We start from the raw sequence: 22,597 nt of genomic DNA, 5'->3' as shown, positions 1-22,597 counted from the left end.
TAGGCCTTATCGCGAGACACAGGGGGTTGTAAATTTTTTCAAATCATTACCTGCACAATGCCAATAACGTTGTTCCCACTTACGAGCAAATTAGAGGATCTCCAGGCTTTCCGATATTTTTCGGGATAATGTGAGCGCTTGGAATAATAAAAACCCGACGGATTTATTCATTCCTTCAGGCAATGGAATTTTAAATTTCCAATTGGTGCGCATTCGCTTACATTCCACCGCACATTATTTCTACATTGGCATTACAAAAGTGTAACTTTATGGCATCAACAAGGCCAAGAATAACTTTTTCATTTCGCTTCTTGCAAAAGGATTGAATTAAATTCCACTGCTTTAATGTACAATTTTGTGGCAGAGCAGTAAAATCGATTTTACTCATGTGAAACCAATTCTTAAACTTAAAGTGTAAATCGAGTTACTTTTAATCCTCCCAGCATCAAACATCAGCATTTCCGTAAACGGAAGTTTCCAAGACTTCTAACTAAATTACGTTTTTATACACGGTAATTACGTGTTTATTGCCATACAGGGTGAGTTGTGCCAAAGTTTGAGTCAAGGTTTTATAAAAGCGCAAAATTAATCAAAAGTGTCATTTTGAACCTCGTCAAATTTTTGGCTAAGCTCGCCGTTTCTGGCGGATTCAAAGCCGGTAAAAGCACGTTTGATTTTTAAGTGATACCCGAAACTGTATTCATAACTTCAAAGGAATTTCTATAAACAGGCAAAGTTTGCATCTTGAATAACAAACTTGGCACATCGAACAGTCGACACACAGTACCTTAATTAGGTTGAGGCTAGATAATGAATAGCAGCAGAAGGAAGGCTCAGTTTTCGTTAATCAACAATTTCCGAAATATTAATTACGCCATTGGGGTGACAAAACGTGTTTTCTTGCTGTAAAAAAGCAATTGTTTCGGATCACATGGAGGTGGTTAATGAAGACCGACACGGCCAGTAATGAGAAGGAAAGGGGAATTGCAGGTCCGGTGATTGCAGCAACTGTAATTATAGGCCTGATGAGATCGAGGACGCTGTGATTATGGCCGCGGGAAGAAAATTTGCGATGGGGTTTACCTGGAAAATTGTTTCATGAACCGCACAAGTGGAAAACTGTATTACATTGACTGCGATAACAAACTGAATTGAATTAACAACTTGGATAGCCGAGGAAACTTACAATTTTCTAAATGGTGGAAGATAAAATCTTGTATAAGACACGCGAGTGTGTTTACCCACTTTACCACATCTATAATTGCAGCGGTAACGCGTGCAAAAATATTTCCATAATTGTGCACCAAACTCTCGGTGTTTGCTTAATATTTCATGTGCGCTGTCAGAGTTCAAACTTAAAGCGCACCAAAATAAAGAAAGTAAATTTTATTCTTTACACAAGTTTTATGGTTCTTGCTCGATTAAGGACCCCTCAGACATTTTATCACAGTTTGAAGGATCAATCGATAAACAAAAGCCATAAAAGATTTGTTGTTGCACGATGTTCCAGCTTTATTGCATTTGCCTGTTTCCTACCAGGTTTAACAACACAAGACAAAAATAAAAAGTTTGTTCAGCACATTTATAATGCAAGAAGATATAAGAGATCTAACCGAGGGGTGTTTTCTATCTACTCTTCTGGAGTTTTTCCGCAAAAAATAAACTCTGATTTTTGCATACATGCGAGGGGCGATAAAAATAGTACTGATTTTTTAATTAAATTCTGTTTTTCGGATGAGGAGAGGTAAAGTGGGTTGGAAAAGGTGGCGATTATGTTGGGCGTGAGAAATCTTGATCGATGTTTACCTGCCCGGGCATTACTATTTCATCGCTCGAGCGGCATTGGGTCGTTGAGGAGCAAAGACAGCTTTTTTCATGGTGTGTTTGCATTTAAATGTACATTTTGCGCAAATGTTGAGTAATAATTTATTAGCCGCCGGCACGTTCGATTTAACCGTGGATGGCTCTTGTGCATGCTTGATGTGCCGTTTACACGGGTCGAGGACGAGTGTTTTGATTTGTCCTTTTTTGTTGCAGGCCCGCCGTGGATGGGGTAAGTTTAATTAAAACCGGCGGGACGTAATTGATCGGCGGCAGTCTTGGAGAAAAATTCGGCAAATATAGTGGATTTATTGGGGCCAGGAACGCCTTCGGAGTGGGTAGTTTCTCTTCGCATCCACTTACATCGTTTTGCTCATTTCTAGTCATCGTTCACTGTCATGCATTCGCTCCCTGTATTTATCTCCGTCTCGGTATTGATTAGTGTATAATTTATATAGCTAAAAGCTGAATATATTATTACCCAGAGGCCAACACAGACATGTGTATTAGTAATAATCGCACGCCGCTGTATATCTAGATTGAGGCATTAGCTAATGACAGGGGACAAAGAGCAACGCGAATAAATCAACGCATATTGTCTCCCTCCAAAGGAGGATTTTTCTCGGTGGCGCCTTCAGGAAGCATCACTTGTAGCTGCTGCAGAGCCACTTTGTCAACGTGACGTCAAAAGCAACGCGGCCGACACAATGCCGCTTCTATATACTCGCGAATCAAGTCGAGAGCACCTCCAAATTAACAACGGAAAAATCGAAACTTGGAACAAATTAAGACACTCGTCGACATCATATTTAGTGACCTCTTGCGTAGCGGAACGCAATTGTTTCGGGATTACTTCATTTCCGCTGCCGAGTCAACGTCTATTTATCCTCCAACCCCCGGTTCTCTTGCGTAAATTGCCTTCTGCTGCTTCACAGCGTTCGCAAAATCTTCACTTTAATAGCGTTTCAAACTAACATTTTTCAAGCAATCCGATCCAACAAGATTATACCCTGAACCGCAAAGCCACTCTTAATAAACAAACGGATCAAAAGAAGTAAACTGTGAAGACGCTAGGTTTGTGAAACTGAAATTTACCCCGGCGCATCCACCATTTTTAACATATGGTATTTTTTGGAATTAAATTTATAGTAAAAGTTGTGTGGAATACTTGAAAACAAAACATTATCTTTGCAAAATTCAATTTCAATAGCGTTTGTAAACTGGAGAGCCAGTTTTAAAACGCAAAAAGTTAAAAAAAAATATAGGTAAAAAGAATTAAAATCTAAAAAAATTATTAAAAGTAAATGTAGTATTTATCCCGGCGCATTTATCATTTTTTAATAAATAGTTACGATATTTTTGGAAACAAAATTATAATTAAAGTTGTGTGAAATACTTGAAAACAGACATTACCTTTGTTAAATTTAACTTCAATAGCGTTTCAAAGCCAACATTTCTTAAACAACAATAAATAAGCCTGTAAACCGCAAAACCAATCCTAAAATGCAAAAAGTAAAATAATATGAGCTAAAAGAATCGAGATGTAAAAATTTAAACCGGCGCATCCACCATTTTTAACAAATAGTTTTAGTATTTTTGGAAACAAATTTGTAATAAACATTTCTTAAATATCCTGACCCAACAAATAAGCCTGTAAACTGCAGCGCTAGTCTTAAAACGCAAAAAGTAAAAACAGATATGGGTAAAAAATTCGAAATTAAAAAATTATTAAAATCAAATATAATATTTATACCGGCGCATCCACCATTTATACATTTAACTTTGATGTTCTACGAAACAAATTAATAGTTTGCTGCATAAAATTACAACGTTATTACATAGTGTCATCAACTAAACCTAACCAAAGGACCTGTTAGCTAAAAACGAAAATTGTGAAATTGAAAATGTTTTTATTAACAAACTGTATTATGTGATAGCAAACTAAAGATCAGTTACTAGAAAGTGAATCAAAATTTAATTCAGGATAAAAGTAATTTGACTTGAATTTGCCACTTACATAGCATTGACAAATGTTAAGTTATCTAAAATTGAAATTTGATTGCAGTAAAAATGTCCTATAAACGCCGCCTTTATAACATAATTCTAATTTTAGAAACAATTATAGATGATAATATTTGTATACAACAAAGCTACAAGTAGCATAAAGGCCCAGAATAGGTTTTATTAAATTGTTCAAGTACCAGTATTACGCAGCTCTACACACATTTTAGTACAGATATTATAAAACCTGATTTTAAGCATGTGTGATGAACTGATTAAATAACTTATTAGTTTTTTTATCTAATTTGCAAAAAACTGATATACTGTTAAAAAAATACATACAGTTTAATTAAACTAATTTACAAATATCAGTTTGTTAATCAAATTATTATTTTGATATTAATTTCAATTACATAACGTTTTTGCTACGTGCTAGTTATCTGTACGATATAAAGTTCATTATTTTAAAACGTACAGTAAAAGAATGCCAAATGTTACAAAATATCTAATATAGATCGTGCAAATTATCTTCAAATTGGTGTTATTACGTCAATGACAGGAGACCTCCCTCAGCAGTAGATTACCTGCATTATTATTAATTCTTCCAAAGTTATAATCAAATGCGTGTAAATACTCGTACACACAGTGATATTTTTCCAAAACTAAACATACTCATTATTTCTTTCAGTTTTAAAAATGCAAATAAATTGCGAGAACTTTGTAACTAATTAGGCCACACGTTGCCTAAATTTCTAATACTGTCAATTAAATCTTGAAAACTATTCCGCTAGCAAAAAATTAATTTCGTAAGGTTATATCGGTACAACTGCATTGCAAAAACAGCAAAAATGGTGTAGGCACCAGGTGGTTGTAGCGGCGCATCCACCATTTCAACATTTAATGGTGGTATTCTTGAAAGCAAATTAATAGTCAAAGCTGTGTAAAGTACTCGGATGCGAGACCGCATCGAAACATTTGCGAAATATTTGGCGCCTTGGGGAACCTTACAGGCAGTTAATTCAATTACCAATATTTCGGCATCCTCAGGATGTATTTATTTAAATTGCCGTCACTTAAAAGGAATAATAAATCGTGCCTTATGCATATTTCATGCGAGAGCTCAAACATACATAATCATAGTATAAAAGAAGCATCAGTAATTAATGGTTTCAAGTGGCACAAGACCACATCAAGAAAAGAAAATATAAGCTGTCATTTGTTATAAAGAGAAAGAATTAAATTAAGTGGAAGTGTTACGTATGTGTTATGGGATAAATTTTTACGGTCGTCATTTATCTCAGTCAAAAGCTCGACTTTTTAAATAATTTGTTACAACTGACTTGCATTACATTTGACCTCGCTCTCTTTTACAATCCCGTCAGTGGCAACATTTTTCAGCGGAACGACGGCACGACGCAATCAAATTTTTAACAATTGGATGGGTGGAATTATTGAACGCGAACGCAAAAAGGGTGTAATTTGTATTAACTCTCGGATTCAAAGTAAACTCAAGTGTTGACAATCAGGCCGTGTTTACGTGGGGATAAATTTTCTTTTGAAATGAGTTAAATTATCGCCGAGTTAAAAGTGTAATTATTAAGAGACGGCAACAAACGCCTAATTATCTCCTTTCCAATTACAATGTGCAAGTAGGCGAAAGTTTTTTAATTAAATTTTGACAGCATTTAGGTTTATGTGTTTATTATCGCACGGCGTTTGAAATTGTTATAAGAGTCGGGATTAAACTCCATCTTTCTCGTTTATTTATGGAAGAAATATGCACGCTTTCTTCTCCAGGTTTGAGGGAATAAATTCAGGGATGTCGTCGCGGTTTTCAGAAAAAGACTTGTACGCTAAGCCGATTTCCAGTTGTAAATTCAAGTCAAGCGGCTTAACGTTATCAATCACGTGCCTTTTATAATCCGCGGACGCGTTTCAACAAAAGTAAACATTCGGATAATTCGGCTTGTTTTGCCGTCTTCTTCGTTTTAATTGTCGAAAGGACACTCAACCATGTCAAGCGCTTACTTTTTGCGCTATTTGTACACTGTTCATTACGAGCTTTACACTGTTTTTCTTGCATAATAGCTTCATTTTAAACAATAACACCGACTACTTTAATAATGCAAGCATCGAAGTGAAAATTCATTGCATATTCACTCGCTGTCAGCAGTGTCTCTCAACTCGGGCTTTTTACCAGAAAAATCAATTCGCGGTAGATTATTGCAACATTGGACAAATTAATTAATAACAGAATAATACAATGAACAAATATCAAATTGCAATACAGCAATTCAATTACCAAACGCAAAGCCAATCACATGCCCTTGTTAACCAAAATAAACAAATGCCGATAAATCTGGAAGAATATGAATTGGTGCGACAACCGCGAATTCCATTCGAATGCGCTTTTACTTTTGCTTTCGTACCTGGCTTACCGTATTTGCTGAAAAATTCATCGCTTATCGAGCGCCGCGCCGGAAGAATTTGCACAACTGTTCATGTAAATAGCACACGGTTTAATCAGCGTTTGATTATTTCAATAATCGTATACAAGCATACCATCAAACATTCGCACTACTAATAACTCGGCCGATTTCGGTTTCATTATGCACAATGATTGCATGCGCATATTATGTACTTTTCGTGTTTTCATTGCAGCGCAATTATGCCCGCATTGCATATTTTAAAGAACGTAAATTGAATATGAATGTAAAAAAGTCACCACGATAAAACTTAATTAACCAACATCGGATACAGCGAGGGTTATTTATAATACAACGCGTATTTGTGGCAAATGTAAAAGAAAGTTTACTTTGCTTTACTTGTGGCGAACTAATTTAATTAGTTTTTGTTTGTGAAATTAGCATTGCACGGATTGTGGGGAGTACTTTAAGTAAACAGGAGAAGTTTAAAGGTTTCTTTAGAAATTTTCTTGGATATTAAAAGTTAGTTGTATTTTTGTGGATTTGGTTTTGTTCTTGTTACTTCAAGCGTGTAAAATTTTATCCGAAGTGGAGTCAGCGACCATCTTTATTTGCTCCTCTGAAATAGAAATGTAAATTAGACTCGGAGTTAATGTTTGCGTGCGTGAGTCTCGCCGTTTTGTTAATTATTTAATAGTTCAATTACGAATGTTTGTTGAACGTTTGTTTTAGCATTTATTCAATTAACTGCTGACAGAAGCATAATTAATTCTTAAATGCGTTTTTTGTTGTGTAGCACCTTTTTCAAAGCTTGGAACGCAATCTACAACTTTATAATGACCTCTATTCACTTGACACAGTAGCATATTCAAATGTACAAACCTGAATTACTTATAATTAGACAACAATTACTTGCCATGAATGGCTCGAATTATCTGATGTGACGCCTGAAAGTTAACCAAAATTCGGTTGAAAGTAAATGAGTTATAATTCGATATCGAATCAAGACAATGAAAAGTTAATGAAGTCTCTACTGTTTTTTAATTCGGTTAACAAGAGAAGGAAACTTGTTAATGAATACACTCGGGCTGAAAGTGGGGAGAGCTTTTTACACTCCTGACCGAAATCGGGTGGTAAAACTTTAATTGACCACATACAGCACCAAACTGTTATTGCGAAAACAAAAACAAACCTTCCCTCTATATTTTGGTGTAAAGTTTTACCACGCTATTGTATCCAGCTTTTGCCCCCAGCTCGGCTCTGTGCAGATCCGATTTTGTTTGTTCAGTGCCACCAATAATGTTTTTTGACTTCTTCACCGCGGAAGGTCCAGAGACATTATTTTAGAAAATTGTGAAGATAAAATTAACTATTAACGTTTATTTTGCGATTGCAACAGAGAGTTTCCTTTGTTTTGTCGGTTGAGACAAAGCAGGTGTCGCTTCATCGGTGTCTCAATTTATGCATCCGAGTGGTTTTCCTTTGGCTTAATGGACTTTCGCTGCACTAAGAGCAAATGCAAGCAGCATCATCAGAGCTTTAGTGGAGTTAATTAAATCCCGGATGCGTGTTCGTTTAATCAATGACTTGGCTTGATGGCCTAAACACAATCCTTTATGTATGCGAACAAAGAATGTGCTGAGATTAGAGAAAATTTGCATAATGCAATCACTTTATGAATGAGAGGGCCGAAAAGTGGGGCAAATCAAGAGAAGAGGTTCAATTTCCACAACCTGTTAGAATTTATCCGAAATCTTATATTTAACGGCACGCACGTCTTCTCCTTAATTGTTTCGCATCGCGAATGTTAAGCGGGCGCGAAGATGTCGCATCCAACACATTTTCTTTATTCATTTATGCAGATCTGACACATTTGCTTGTCTAGTACTACTGGTGACGTTTATTTGTATTCTACGAACCGTCCTTTTGCTCTCCGTACAGATGACGCCGGTGCCATCAAATAAGGAGCATCATATTTCACCGAAGACTTAAGAATTTCCATTTTAATCTTTCCGGGCCTTGTTCCAAGTCGAAGGTCTTAAACTTCATCCTCTGCACTCCACTGTGGTATTTAATTACGACCATTTTGCGATTCACCGTCTCTTATCGTCAACTCGCCTATTTATTTTCCAACAAAGTACGCCAGAAATTAAAGCCGAAAACATTCCCTTTTACGATTCAACATTTTTTAAAAATTCATATTTAGACGCGAATCGATTCCGACTCGAACGAAAAGAGCATAAAATAAGCGAATTGAAACTACCCAACATTAGAGGGAAATTTATACGAAACGCTCAAATAGAGCGAAATTACCTTCGCTCAAATTATAATAAAAATCTCATAATCATTCGAAAAAATTCCCGAAATTGGAAACCGCATCGAAAGTATAACTCGGTTAAAAACATCGAAAAATGGAAGAGAAATGACTAATTTCTGCATAATGTGCGGTTATGGCTCCTAATATTAATTCAGTTCGGTCAGCAGGAATTTTCCTGGCCATAAATTCAAATTACTTGTCCGATGATAACTATTGACTCGGACCAGATTTGGGGGTCTTAATTAAATTCCAAGTTCTGAAGGGGTCACCAGGTTGTTTTAATTTTTATTCAGGCGCTTTCAGCATAATTAACCAAAAGTTGTGATTTTCTAATTAAATAAAGACTTCGCAGTCGTTTCGATGTAATAACATTGTTGTAAATTTGTTGGGGAAAGTGCCAAGCAAAATTACAAATTGGATGGGTGTGAATTAACTTTTAAACTCGACGCTTAAACAAGCTAAGAATGTACGTGCTAATTTTCATTTGCAACACTCCGATTAGTCTAGGTCTAGACTGCTAATCAATAAAGCCGCATTATGTACGTGCTTTCTTAAAGGTGGAAATGTGGTGATTGTGCACAACCAGCAACTAATCGAAAGCAAACAGTATAAGCTGGATATAAACAGGGGACTTTTATGTTTTAGCATGATTTTATTGGTTAACTGCATACCATTACTGAGCCCAAGTCTGGGTATAGTTTTGCTCCAAACTTTCGCAGCCAATCACCTTCCCAGCCTTTGATTCAATACAGTCCCGTTTAACAAAATTGAACATCAGATGCAGAAAGCTAATAGTAAATTAAACGCCCTAAGCTCTAGAACCTGTGGTTACACTATTATTGAGCTATTGGAGGGATTTTGTTTACTTTTTAATTTGTTATAGGAGTAATGTAATTTTTCTGATATCTGTTTCAAAGTTGAGATTGAAGCCAATTGCTGGTCAACCGTAACGTGATTACGCAGCTTAACATTTCAGATTCAATAATGTGGAAGTTCAAGTATCGTAAAGTTTACTCTGAAATATCAAGCTTCGTATAAAAGAACTTTAACATTTATTCGTTCATTACGTGCAGGTATCAAACCCTTTTAGCAATTATTATGTGATTATATTTTTAATGAGGGTATAATTTAAGTGGAAAATAACGTCTGTTTACGAGGCAATTTGGATGCCTTTAGTAATCATTAGGTGCTATTCCTTTATACAATATTCGACCGTTTGGTTCTAATGGCACTGTAGGGGATTCTGTGGTTATCTCACCGCAATATTTGCTATTCACCTATGTGAGTAATAGCACGTGCTAGTTAAGCATCCCAGGAATACGGCAGTTGTTGTGGGTTGGTGTGAATTTCTTTAAAAGGGTGATAAAAGCGACATGATTAGTTTTACGGCGCCTAGTTGATAAAAATGCCTTGGGAGCAGTCCGCTGGGGAGTTTCTCCGATGTGGAAGTTCCTAAACAGGCCCCTGGACGCGTCAGAAAGCCCTCTTGTGTCCAGTAGTGTTCGGAGTTTCTGTCTAACCAACTCCAACCGCAATGTTTTACATTCAGCCACATGAAAGTCGGGCGAAATGGCTCGTAGTCGTTTGATTTTTGTCCAATTTCATGCAGAGATTGGAAACTAGTGAAGCGTGTCGTCATCAAGGCTCACATTGTTATTAATACGGGACTGGAGGGCGTCCCGAGAGGGGCGGCGTAATTACAGGGTCCGTGCAGCGATCAGGACACCCTTGATGTTCGAGAACTCGACTTGCCAACTCCACTCAACAGTACTTTGTTACAGTTGGGAAGTTCCATCTCTTTACAGGAACTTAATAACGCAAAATGTTGCAAATTCGTGTTGAGAATTAGTCGCTGCGTTCCGTCGCTATTTAACTATTCTTGATGATAACAAGCTATTTGCGAGGCCGGGCTTGATCCAGGTCGTTTATCATGGGAATTTCCAGACGTTTGGGAAAGTCGGGACTTTTTTAACTGGCAATAATTACTCCGAAACAAAACGAACGAACGTGAATAAATAACTGCAATAAGCCGGAGTTCTGCACCAAATACCGGGTAATGTCCTGTTGGGAATCGAGACACGATATAGGCGGGCCCCTTGCAAATATTCCTTGAGCTGTGTTAGCAAGATTCATGGATTTAGAACGAAATCGGTTCTCAGCTGCTATTAGGAGAATTATGCTATACTTATCAAGACTAAGTCTGCAATCTGTTCGTTATAACAACGATCCTCTTAGTTTAATTCAATTATTCGAATTGTTTCAGTCTGTTTTGCAACTTTTGCATAAAGCCAACACTTTCGGAGCGCGTCCAAGACATAGTTCACTTACTGACACGAAGCCTCTGCCGAGGATTATTCCAACGGACATAACTTCATAAAACGAGAAAAATCTCAAATATTTCAAGTCACAAAACCTTAATAAACTGCCTGACGTTAGTTATTCTCAATTTTTTCATCTCTGCCATGTATTACGCGACTCCAGCCAACAGCAGTTACAGTTACACGACCGAATGTCTCTTTTAGCCAGCATATACATCAAATTCCTGCAATTAACTCCATGCCTAGAGCAGAATGTTTACTATGCAAATGGTTGGCTCATTTAAAACCGGTATTTTGCATGTTTCTATGTAGTATCAGTATTTCCCCCGTTCTTGAAATTTATTTCTCCGCATTACCGAAGTATCTGTTTACAGAGTGCAAGTTTGTTGTGAATTCTCTATTTGAATATGGTAAAATATGCTGCACATCGAGACACAAGTGCGCTTATGGTCTATTTATGAATCGCTATGCAGTGACCCGTATTTACACGATTAATTTAGTAAGAATTTGCATTCGCCCGGCGCATCCACCATATTTAACTGTATACATTCGTTTATACCTGACAAATTTTGAAAAATCCTCTTAATAACTACACCACTATTAGAACAAAAAACTGTGTATTTTTATGTTAGTACTTAAAATAACACGCGGTTCAGAATAAATTTAAACGTTTTTTTAAGATCCGTCTGAGATTACAATATTGAGTTTTAATCCGTACTTAGAGTTAATTGTATCAAGTAGAAAATTTTCTACTATAACTCAAAGCATACAAAGTATTTTTTTTAATTAATTGAAAATTAAATGTATAATTAACTTGAAAAATATGTTCAAAAAAAAGTTTCGGCAAAAACTACACCCAATACATATTTAATTATCATGGAATAATAAAATTAATTTACATATTTTATTTTCATGTTACAAAAAAACTCTTCTTTCTTACTAATCTATTAATACGATAACTACAAAGGTGGTCGTGATTCTCTTGCGAGAGTTATAGGAGGGAATTATAAATCTTTAATTCTCTCCAATCAGTTTTCTTCAATCATTCAAGTTATTCCTTCTTGTACATACATTGTTTCAGACTTTGCTGGAACCAAAGCTAAGAGTCTTTTCTAGTTTTTTTTTTGCAATTTGTCGGAAATTTTACTTTTTCAACCCACTTTTATAAAGCGAAATTTTTTTTACAAAAAATTGTCAAAAATCTAAAAACTTGACGACAAAATTTTATTTTTTATGGTAATTTATTTTAGTAAGAAGTAAAATTATTTACATATCACGGGACTTATTGCGGATACTAATAAGTAATAACAATAGACAACGGACTATCCCTGGGACCTAGTTAATTTAGATATAATTTACAAAAAAAAAATTTGTCGAGTGAAACATAGACAATACCTTGCTTAAAAAAACTAAATATACTTCAGCTTGCTTTGGCTTTGATAACGATTCCTCGCTTAAAAACCGGACATATTTTCTGAAAATAGCTACTCGTAAATATTGTCTAATTTTGAAAATTGTTTCACTTAAAAACAAATTAATTTTCCTGCTTATAAAGGGATCAGTTTGCTTCAGAAATTTTTTTATTATACACCTAATCAAACTTATCATCTTATTTCGGCATTTACTAAGATTAGAATATTGGATTTTAATCCTCACTTACAGTTAATTGTAACAAATAGAAAATTTTCCACTATAACTCAAACCATACGTAGTATTTTTTGATTAATTGGAAATTAAATGTATAACTTGAAAAATATGTTTTCATGTCTTTGACAAATTATTAAATATTTATTCAATAATGTGGTTCAAAAAAGTTTCGGCATAAACTACACCCAATTGTGGTAATAATCGTAATAAATTCGATAGGAGTTTGAGTGGGCGTTCGGCAGCTCACGCGAACGTGTAAATAAATCGCAGGGAGCATATAATTTCCACTCGTCGAGTGTTGTTCTAATTAGGAGATTTTTAATTGAATCCGACACATTTTAATGAATATTTAGAACACTAGAAATGTAAATATTCTCGCCCTGTTGGACCCGTAAGAAAGTTAGCATGTAAGCCGGCGCCGAGATTAAACAAACACTGAAAGGACGTAAAGAGGACGCTTGGTTGGTTAACCAGGCCAGGCCGCACTGCAATTTCCTGTGAGACTTGAAAGCTAAAGTGCTTTTGCTTCCTATTACGGTCAAAGAAATTACAAAAAAGAGCGCTGATAAGACGAATAAAGATGCTTCAGTTATGATAAAATACGGTATCATTACCGCCGCCTCGTCTTAACGCCCGAGAACTGGCCGAGTTAATTCCAAAGCCGCGCATTTTGCATTTAATTGAAACGCTTCTTCTGCTCCAGGTGCTGGGGCAGTCAGGCCGTAGCCGCGATGGAAACCGAAGAAGAAGACAGCGAAGAAACGCAGCCTGTACGATGATCCCCCCAGCTCACACCATGCCATCTCTCCATTTCCACCTGGCCCTCATCATCGGCTTTTGCATCCAAATGATCGTGGCGGACTGTCCGCGTTTATGCGAGTGCAAGTGGAAGAGTGGCAAGGAGTCGGTTTCTTGTCCCAACGCAAACTTATCTTCCATTCCTCTCCATCTGGAGGCCGGCACTCAAGTCCTCGACGTCTCCAAGAACAATCTAGTCAATTTGAAACACGACGAGTTCAGCAAAGCCGGTCTGCTCAACTTGCAGAAAGTGTACTTGTCTCAGTGTCGTCTGAAGAACTTGGAACGGTACGCTTTTAGGAAACTAATCAATTTGGTCGAGTTGGACCTGAGCCACAACCTCTTGAGCAGTGTCCCCTCACACTCGTTTGACTCGATCCCCGAACTGCGGGAACTCAAGCTCAACGATAATCCCATACAAAGAATACTCAACGATGCTTTCATCAATGTTCCACAATTGATACGGTTGGAGCTATCAGAGTGTCGCATTTCAACAATCGAACCCCGAGCCTTCCACGGTCTAGAATCTTCACTCGAATGGCTTAAGCTCGACTACAACAAACTAACCGAAGTGCTGTCTTCTTCTTTTACGATACTAGAGAACTTGCACGGCCTGGAACTGGCCGGAAACCCTTGGAACTGCACGTGTCCTCTCCGCCCTCTCCGCGAGTGGATGTTGCAGAAAAACGTCCCTTTCGGGATCCCCCCCATTTGTCAAAGCCCCAAACGCCTCCGCTCCAAGACCTGGGACAAGCTAGACCTCGACGAATTCGCCTGTATACCCGAAATTTTTGCTTATGAAAGCAAAACTAAAGGAGTCGAAGGCAAAAACGTCACCATGACGTGCCGAATCACCGGAATCCCGGAACCCTCAGTCCGGTGGCTGCTCAAGAACAAAGTGATCGCGAACCTTTCGGGTTCCTCTTACTCCAACGGTAAAAAACTGTACATGGTGCACTTGTCGAACAACTCGAGTGATTTAACAATTTTCAGTGCCGACCTGCAAGATGCAGGTGTGTATGTGTGTGCGGCGGAAAACAAGGCGGGTCGTGCCGAAGCTAGTGTAACATTAGCCGTGATTAGGAAACCGCCTGAAACCGCTTTCAATAACAAAATATTGATTGCGAGTGTTATGACGGGCATCGCGTTGGTTCTAGCCTCGTGCTTGATCGCACTCTGTGTGTACTCGGTGCGGAAGAAGCAAATGCTCACATGGCGGACTCGCGAGTGCAGAAGGGAGGACAACTATGAGAAAATCGAAATGAATCATAAAGTGGCGGGGAATTCCAACGGGGGAGCGGTGCAAGCTGAGATCGCGGTGGTGGCAACGAAGAAGAATGGGGAGTATAGGGTTGTTCCAGTGGCGGATAATGAAGAGGTTGAGGAGGAGGAGGAGAGCAATGTTGAAGCGGCGGCAAAGAGGATATGGCAAGATACTGCCATTGAAAAGCGGTGGAACTCGCCGGAACATCTCCTGGATCCGGAGGATCTGCACATACCGAGGAGGACTCTACAAGAGGCAAGGTGAGGTGATGGAGCGATGCACTCTTCCAGGCAATAGGTATTTGCCACTTAAAGTAACAGTTTTGCCTTAGGTGTTGTTCCAATTAAGTGTTTTGTTACTTTTTTCAAATAAAAAATAATATGAAGTAGTTTAGATGCTAGATATTTAAATATTTTTTTTAATTTGTGTTAATTTCTCTTTTATTCATTTCCAGGGCCAAACCAAGACAAAAGCTGCCCTGTGCAGGTCCCAAATACTGCGCCCCTTTGATTAAATTATTAATTCGATGAAAGCATGCCGGGGAGATATTTTCGATTTTTTTTATTAACCAATGAAAACTTTTGTTTTTATACCAAAAGTAATAAACTTAAATATATTTCATAATGTTTGAGCAGATGATACCAAAAAACACTAGTGAACATGATTTTTTTTTTAGTTTAGTACGCGTCTATTGTTTACTTTTTTTATGCAAATTATAAAAATGTACTCAAAAATAGGCCATCACGTCGAGTCTTTGAAAATTATTATTAAATACTTTTATAAAAATATATTAAATTTCACTATAAAATAAAGAAAATACGTTTTTATTCGTACAATTTATATTTGTATTTTTATATTTTTTTATAATTTCTACATTTATAATTTACGCTTTTGTAATCGTAGTTATAAAAGCATAACTACGAATAAAAAAAAGAACCTGGTTAAATCAAAAGAACATTGCTATGCTGTTTGCTAAACCTATGATTTAGCGTGCACAAACGGTTCATTCAAGATATTAATATTAAAATTTTGTTACACTAAAACTTCAGAATAATCTCAGAATCAATATAAAAAACAAGTAAAAAGAAAATCTTTTTAATAAGCGCCACAATTTATAATACATATTTAATTATCATGAAATAATAGAATTAATTTACTATTTTATTTTCTTCAAAAAAGAAATGCTTCTTTCTTACTAATCTATTGATAGGATAACTATATAGATAGATATATAGATGGTTATAATTCCCTTGTGAAAGTTATAAAAGGGAATTATGAATTCTTAATTCTTTCCAATCAATTTTATTCAATCATTCAACTTATTCCTTCTTGTACATTGTTTCAGACTTTGCGCTGGAACCAAAACAAAGCTTCTTTTCAAGATTTTTTTTTAAATTTGTCAGAGATTTTACTTTCTCAACCCACTTTTATAAAACAAAAATTTTTTTACAAAAAATTGGCAAAAATTCATAAACTTGACGACAAAATTTTATTTTTTTGTGGTAATTTATTTTAGTAAGAAGTAAAATTATTTATATATCACGGGACTTATTGCGGATACTAATAACAATAGAAGGCATATTTTCTAAAAATAGCTACTCGTAAATATTGTCTGATTTTGAAAATTGTTTCACTTAAAAACAATTGATTTTCCTGCTTATAAACGGATCAGTTTGCTTCAGAATACTTTATATTATACACCTAATCAGCTTATCATCTTGTAGAAATATCAGTTTCTCAGAAAAATCTTTCTGAATAAAGTAAAAATTTGAAAATCCCGTGAAAGGTCTATTCTGCCGCCATCATCAAAATAATCCGTTGTCTTAAATTCAAGTTTATAAAATTGAGAAAAGTCTATAGGAAAAAAAATCTAAGCTTGTCAAATCATTCATCTTTACACCATCTCGTTTTTTTTGTGTACAGATCCAGTTTGTTGAAACTCTATTTTATCATGTGTTTGCTTATCTGGATGTCATTCATTAAAAAAGTTGCATGAGCTCAAATCAGCTCAGCATTGTGAATAAAAATAGATTCAATTCATTCAGCGACAAAATAATGTCCACGATTTTCATGCAAACGTAATGCTACCTCTACATTAATTCAAACAGCGTTTTTGAAAAGTTTATTATCAATAAAAGTGCAAATTCAAATACAAATATGTGATAATACTTCAGATTTTTTAGTTTTTATTGTTGTATTTTAGGGAAGATGTTGTGCTAGAACCGGGGCTGAATAATTTTAATCAAAAATAATCGAAACTAAAAAAAATATGAGCGCAGCTGAATTTCTGTTAAAAATAACTTTCATTAAACGTAGAACAAGGGAGCTCATACCATTTAAATTAGAAGATAAGTGCTAGAAAGACATCTCTTGGCAATAAAAGTTGACACATTTATTAATTTTCCGATTTTTGCTTTATATATTTTCTAATAAATATGAGACGGCCCTAGTCGTTTCCTTTACAAGACCATCATTCTGTTACAAGCAGTTGTCCTGCCTAATACCTTATGAACTAAAAATATCGATTAACTTAATTTACAACGTTGTTCCAATCATCTTTTAAAATTGTTGGATATGCGATTCGTAAATTGATAACTTCCATTGCTAATGAACAAATAACAGCAAGAGAAGAGAAATAAAATGTTCGTGATGAATTTTTCTGCTTTTGGTATTTTTAATATTATTTACTCGTATTAAATACTGCATTTCCAGTTTCGAATATAATACTCGTGCCATAATTAATTTTGTATCAAGGAGAAAATAAATTGCTTCTACCTTTAAATCTCAGCAAGAATGTCATATACGAAGAATTACAAATCCTCAATTTAGCATTATATAGAAATTGGTCTTTAAAAGAGTATAAGGCACACTCGTCAGTCGTTCATTCTAAATAAGCGAGTTGCATGAAACTTTGTGTCGTATATATTCAAATTTGGTGTGTGGCATGTGCGTGTTTGTCGTCTCGAGGTCTGCGTGAGATTTAGTTGTGTAATTTTTTTCTAGAGACGATATCAGGAAGGGGTTCAGTTCGACGTCTGGTATATATAGTGGGTACGAGCAGCCGTCGACATCCCTAAGCCAAAGCGTGGCACCGCATCTCCTACGCAGGCAAATATCCGGAGGCCACGCGACAACCTACAACAGCGAGCTGTCGAGTCTGATGGAGGACGAGGCTGACAAGAAATACCCGGATTTGATTGAGAACTCTTCGTACAAGTTCGGGCACAAGGCGAACAGCGAGGGCGGCAGCGTGGCCGACATCACGGACCTCTTCTGCACTCTGCCCCGGAAACGCACCCTCATACAGAGCGCGCGTTACAAGAGCAGCGACAGCCAGTCGCCCCTCCTCCCGGAGAGCAGGTACGGCAGCAGCGGCGGCGAAAGCAGCTGCGGCAGCCAGGAGTCCGGGCTCCGGCGGCTCTCCGACTGCCCCAAGTACCCGGCAGGGAACCTCAACAAAAACAGGGTAAATAAAATCTCCAACAGCTACTTGAACCTGACGCGGGAGGAGGAGCTGACCTCGACGCCGCTGCTGGACGTGACGGGGCTGGAAAGCAGGGTGGGTCTCACCCCGAATGCAAATTCCTACGATTACCATGCGGCCCAGCTGGAGCGCTTTCTGGAGGAGTACCGCAGCCTCCAGAAGCAGCTGACGAAAATGAAGGAAACTTGCGACAACCTGTGCCAGGACCATCTGCAGGCGGGGTCCTCGCAGGTGACCCCCTCCACGTCGAACGACGATGTTGTGAGGAATAATCCGGTGTCGCCGAATTCAAATCAGTCACTCGAGGACTCGATTGATTTTCGCAATTTCGAGAGCGAACTCACCAAGTATTTGCTCGCCAAAAGTTCACCCTCACCCAAAACTTTCACCAACAACAGCGGAGTGTTCAATAATTGAATTTGACGACAAAAAATTTGTGTTACAGTGATAATTACGATGGCAATTGCCCGGAGTGACGCTATACAAGGATTTAAACGACTCCCGGAAATTTTTACTAATGTGTATAAATTAACATTGTACATATCTGGATGACTGTTACGTATCATTTGTTTGTTAAATGTTGATAGTTCTAGCAGACATTTGTGATATTATAAAGGTAGCATTTTATTTATCGACTTGATGGGTTTTTCATATCGTACGAATTACGTTCTACTGTAATAACACATATCCTTTATAAGTTTGTAAATTATTTAAATAAATGCATTCTATTTATCACCATTTCATTCCACTTCCATTACCACTAACGGCAAGGCTAAACGTATCCAGAATTTTTTAAAAGAATAATAAATCGTTGAGAATATCTTATTCTGAAGCTCAACATTATAACTCTCTTTAGTAAAATATAAAATGATAACATTGCCTATAAACGCAATAATAATAGTAATATTAATAATAATAATAATAATAATAATAATAATAATAATAATAATAATAATAATAATAAAAAAGTAAAAAACAAAAGTAAAAAAATAAATAATAAAAAAAGTAATACCTAATCTATTAAAAAATAATTAAATCAGTGACAAATAAAAGGTTTCAGAACCACAGAAAAGAAAACATTTCTTTAGAAGATTAACATAATGTACGACAGCATAAGACAACGACAATAAATATCAGATGCTAACAGAACAAAAATAACCAAACAAAGGTTTAAACGATTTAAAAGAGAAAAATCATAAACAGAATAAACAAAAAATTATATAACTTTTTAAAGATATGTGAAAAAAAAAGTAATGTAATGTTTGGATAATCCGAACACCCCAATTGTGTAAAATGGTGTCCATAATCCGAATGAATAAATTCCATAATCCGAACTACCACTTAATTAATTAAGTTTCTTAGTTTTTATTTAATACATTTAAAAAAAACGTCCTTTTGTCAAAAACTCAAATTACGTATTTGAAAACTAAGCAAATTCGACGAATTACAATCTAGCTTAAAAGCGTCAGAGTTAAAAACTACATCCAAAAATGTAAAAAGGTGTTTTATTTAAAAAAAACATAAGTTTGGTAAATTAAAAAATACCCTGTTTGCTTTAAAATAATTTTAGATGTGTCAGGAAGTCAGTATTTACGACTTTCTTACATTCAGAGAGCATTAATGGACTTTTTCAAATCACTGGATCATCCTGTATGTATTTTTACAGTTAATTAGTTATGTAAGATACCTGCGAACTGAACTTGTTCGGATTATTGATATCATTTATTATGAATTCTATAATGCAAACGTTTTCGTAATCCGAACGGAGTCTGTAAACTTTCTGTTCGGATTATAGTACAAATATTACTACAAAACATTTTGTAAGCAATTTTTGTAATTAGAGTAAAAATAAGGGTAAAAAAGAGCAAGACAATAATTTATAATAAGTAATACATTCTATAATGTATTTATTTTTCAATTACGTAATGCTCTTGTTTTTTTTTTATTATTCAAAACTGGGCGCCACCAACTTTTTCCTAAAAGTTGGAAAAGAACTTATTAGCCGCTGTTATCCTCGTTTACACTACATAAGAGTGCCTTTTCGACTAGCTTTTATACAGTGGAAGTGGGGAGGTTCGATTTCAATTAAACACAAGTGATTGAAAAGAAAAAATTTTATTCAGTAACCATAACAATAATAACTTTAACAAACAACTTTAAACTTAGACCTAGTGAACCCTAGCCCTTGGGGAAGAGGTCCTCCGAGGGAGAAATTGAAGGGAGAACTCCCGTAGGTTGTATTTTCTGAAAAGATCTAGGGAATGATACCACCTAGAAGAAGTCCCAGATTTTATGTCCTTACCACGGAAGAGGTTCCGTGGCCCGTGTTCAGAGGTAAACTCGTTTCCCAGAAGATGTCCTGGGGCAGGTATGATTTAACGACGGAAGATAGTTCCGTCGACTGCATCCTTTAAAGAGGTCCAAAGAATGCAGTCCTTCAGAAGAGGTCCTGAAGTTGTTCCACCAAGAGAGGTCTTCGTGATTTATATTTTTATCAATTTATCTCCGCTCATCTCTCCTTGGTTTATTATTAACGTTCGTTTTAAATAAAACTCACACTATGCTACCCATATTTTTAATACCAAACAAACATTGAATCCAAAATTTTTGTTACAATGCAATTTAGAAGAAACGTACAAAAAGGAAAAAAATTCTAGTTATTTTTAGCCTGCGTTAAAAAAATTAAAAACCTTCTAAAAAGCAAGTAAAGCGGTCATCCCCCCGGGATTATAAAATATTAAAGCAAATACGTTCTATTTATCAGAGCTTAGTTTAGCTGCTCTATAAACCAGTCTTCGATTCGTGAAAGTTTCCCTTTTAGTGTATCCCATTTTTCAATTAGGGCCGCCGCTCTAGAAATTAATACTTCAGGATTCAGGATGTGGATAGGAAGCCGCAACAGCCGCGTTGTCCCACTTTAAGCCTTGCGTGGCGTTATGGAAGGAATCCGGCAGGACTCTCGTCTCTAATGTGTCCCTCAGGACTCATCTCGCATCCACGATGTTCATATAATGCCCTCTAACGCCGCTGTTTTGACCCGTCTAAACGCCCGATATAGATTTTTTCAGCGACAAAACAACAAAAAAGAGGATAATTAAACGCCATAAATTTTACATTTCGGACGGCCCTCAACCAAAATAAACGCAGAATCTTATTTACTTCTTATTCAAATCAGATTCTTATGTCGGCACAGCGAGAACGAAAAATAACGAATTAAATATTTGCTAAAGTCGGGAAATCGAAAGCTTTCACCATGGCATGGCGGCTGTCGAACAGCCAGATTTTTCCGGAAAAATTTATAGACTTGCAAGCGACCCAATTTCCAGGAAACGAAATGTTTTACTCATACGTACCAAGACATGTTACAAGATCAAAGACAGAAGTATGTTTTTTTTTATTGATAAAAATAAAAATCAACGTTTTTTTGTTAAATCTGAACAATGAAATGTGTCTTGCACCGAATATACGGTAAAAGCACTTAGTCTGCGGCAATAAAATGTTGAATATTACAAAATCGTGAATTTTATACGACGCTGATAAAATATAAGAGTAGTCAGTTGCAAACCACTGAGAGAACAATTTGTGTAAGAAATAATGGACAAAGTGACTTTATTCAGGCTCATAAATATTTAATTTCCCAGAGTCGAGATCATGAAGACATGAAATTGGAAGAGGTTGTTTTTATTTAATTATCTCGTAATGTCACGGCAATCCAAAGAAGCCTACATTATGCGAAATCGAAAAAACTAGAGCTCGTATTTTGATTGTTAATTTGGCTAAAAGGATTTTTAATGCCGTCACAACCGAACCGAGCCTTATTTGGAGTTTGAGGTGATTTACGCTTGTCTAGACTCGAAGAAAGTTGAAGCTTTTAATAATTAAAGTGTAAATTTTTTGCCTTGACAAACACGTCGTAAATTCGTGTTCAAGTTTCCATATATTGTCTGGACGTAAAATTTTATAGAGGAATAAATCGCGGCGCCTGCCATTTTTGTAATTTAATGCAAGTTTCCGCAAAGTTTAAATTGCAGCGGCGTCATTATTGGCAAATTTGTGTCGCTGAAAGTCTTAATCGATGAAAAGTGTTGTGTTGGTATATGGCGGCGATAATTTCGAGATTTTTTGGTTGTTGTGTGTAATAAATTGCTCCAGAAATTGGCTTCGGTTGTTGTGTAGGCACCGCTCTTGATTATATAATTGGGAAACTTAAATGGGTTTTGTTAATAGTTTTCCGATAATTCCGACAGGTGAGTGATTCGGTGCGGGGTCGGACCGGCAATTATGGAAGTGGGGGCAAAAGCAAAAATTTATTGGCGGCGGGTGTCTAAGAGAGAAGAATTCAATGAGCTCTCATTACCATTTATATTGTTGGATTTTTATAAGTGGAATGAATGATAGGAAGAAAAATCCCGGCTGCTTTCATTCCGGTAGAATCTCTGCTATGATATATGTCTCCCTAAATCGAAAATAGAGCAGTCTCATTCGATTTATAAGAAATGAAAAGTATTCAAGGCAAAGGTT

The 22,597-nt window shown here is 36.3% G+C and overlaps 1 protein-coding gene across 3 annotated transcripts in view; it reads left to right on the top strand.

The window, feature by feature from the left end:
- The window catches only part of kek3 (kekkon 3), a 94,535-nt gene extending 75,724 nt beyond the window's left edge, over positions 1 to 18,811 (top strand). For 2 of the 3 annotated variants that reach the window (XM_008194316.3, XM_015979591.2), the window contains 3 exons: positions 2,038 to 2,053; positions 13,234 to 14,852; positions 17,596 to 18,811. In XM_008194316.3, the coding sequence (XP_008192538.2) occupies positions 13,306 to 14,852; positions 17,596 to 18,493 (2,445 nt within the window). In that variant the 5' untranslated portion in view covers positions 2,038 to 2,053; positions 13,234 to 13,305 and the 3' untranslated portion in view covers positions 18,494 to 18,811. The remainder of the gene's footprint in view (positions 1 to 2,037; positions 2,054 to 13,233; positions 14,853 to 17,595) is intronic. The other variant, XM_015979590.2, reaches the window with a different exon arrangement.
- The last annotated feature ends 3,786 nt before the right edge of the window (positions 18,812 to 22,597 follow it).

The sequence above is a fragment of the Tribolium castaneum genome, chromosome 9 (genome assembly GCF_031307605.1).
Source record: "Tribolium castaneum strain GA2 chromosome 9, icTriCast1.1, whole genome shotgun sequence".
In the NCBI taxonomy this organism is placed as follows: Eukaryota; Metazoa; Arthropoda; class Insecta; order Coleoptera; family Tenebrionidae; genus Tribolium; species Tribolium castaneum.
The sequence above is the reverse complement of the archived record's forward strand: the minus strand, read 5'-3'. Positions and strand labels throughout refer to the sequence as shown.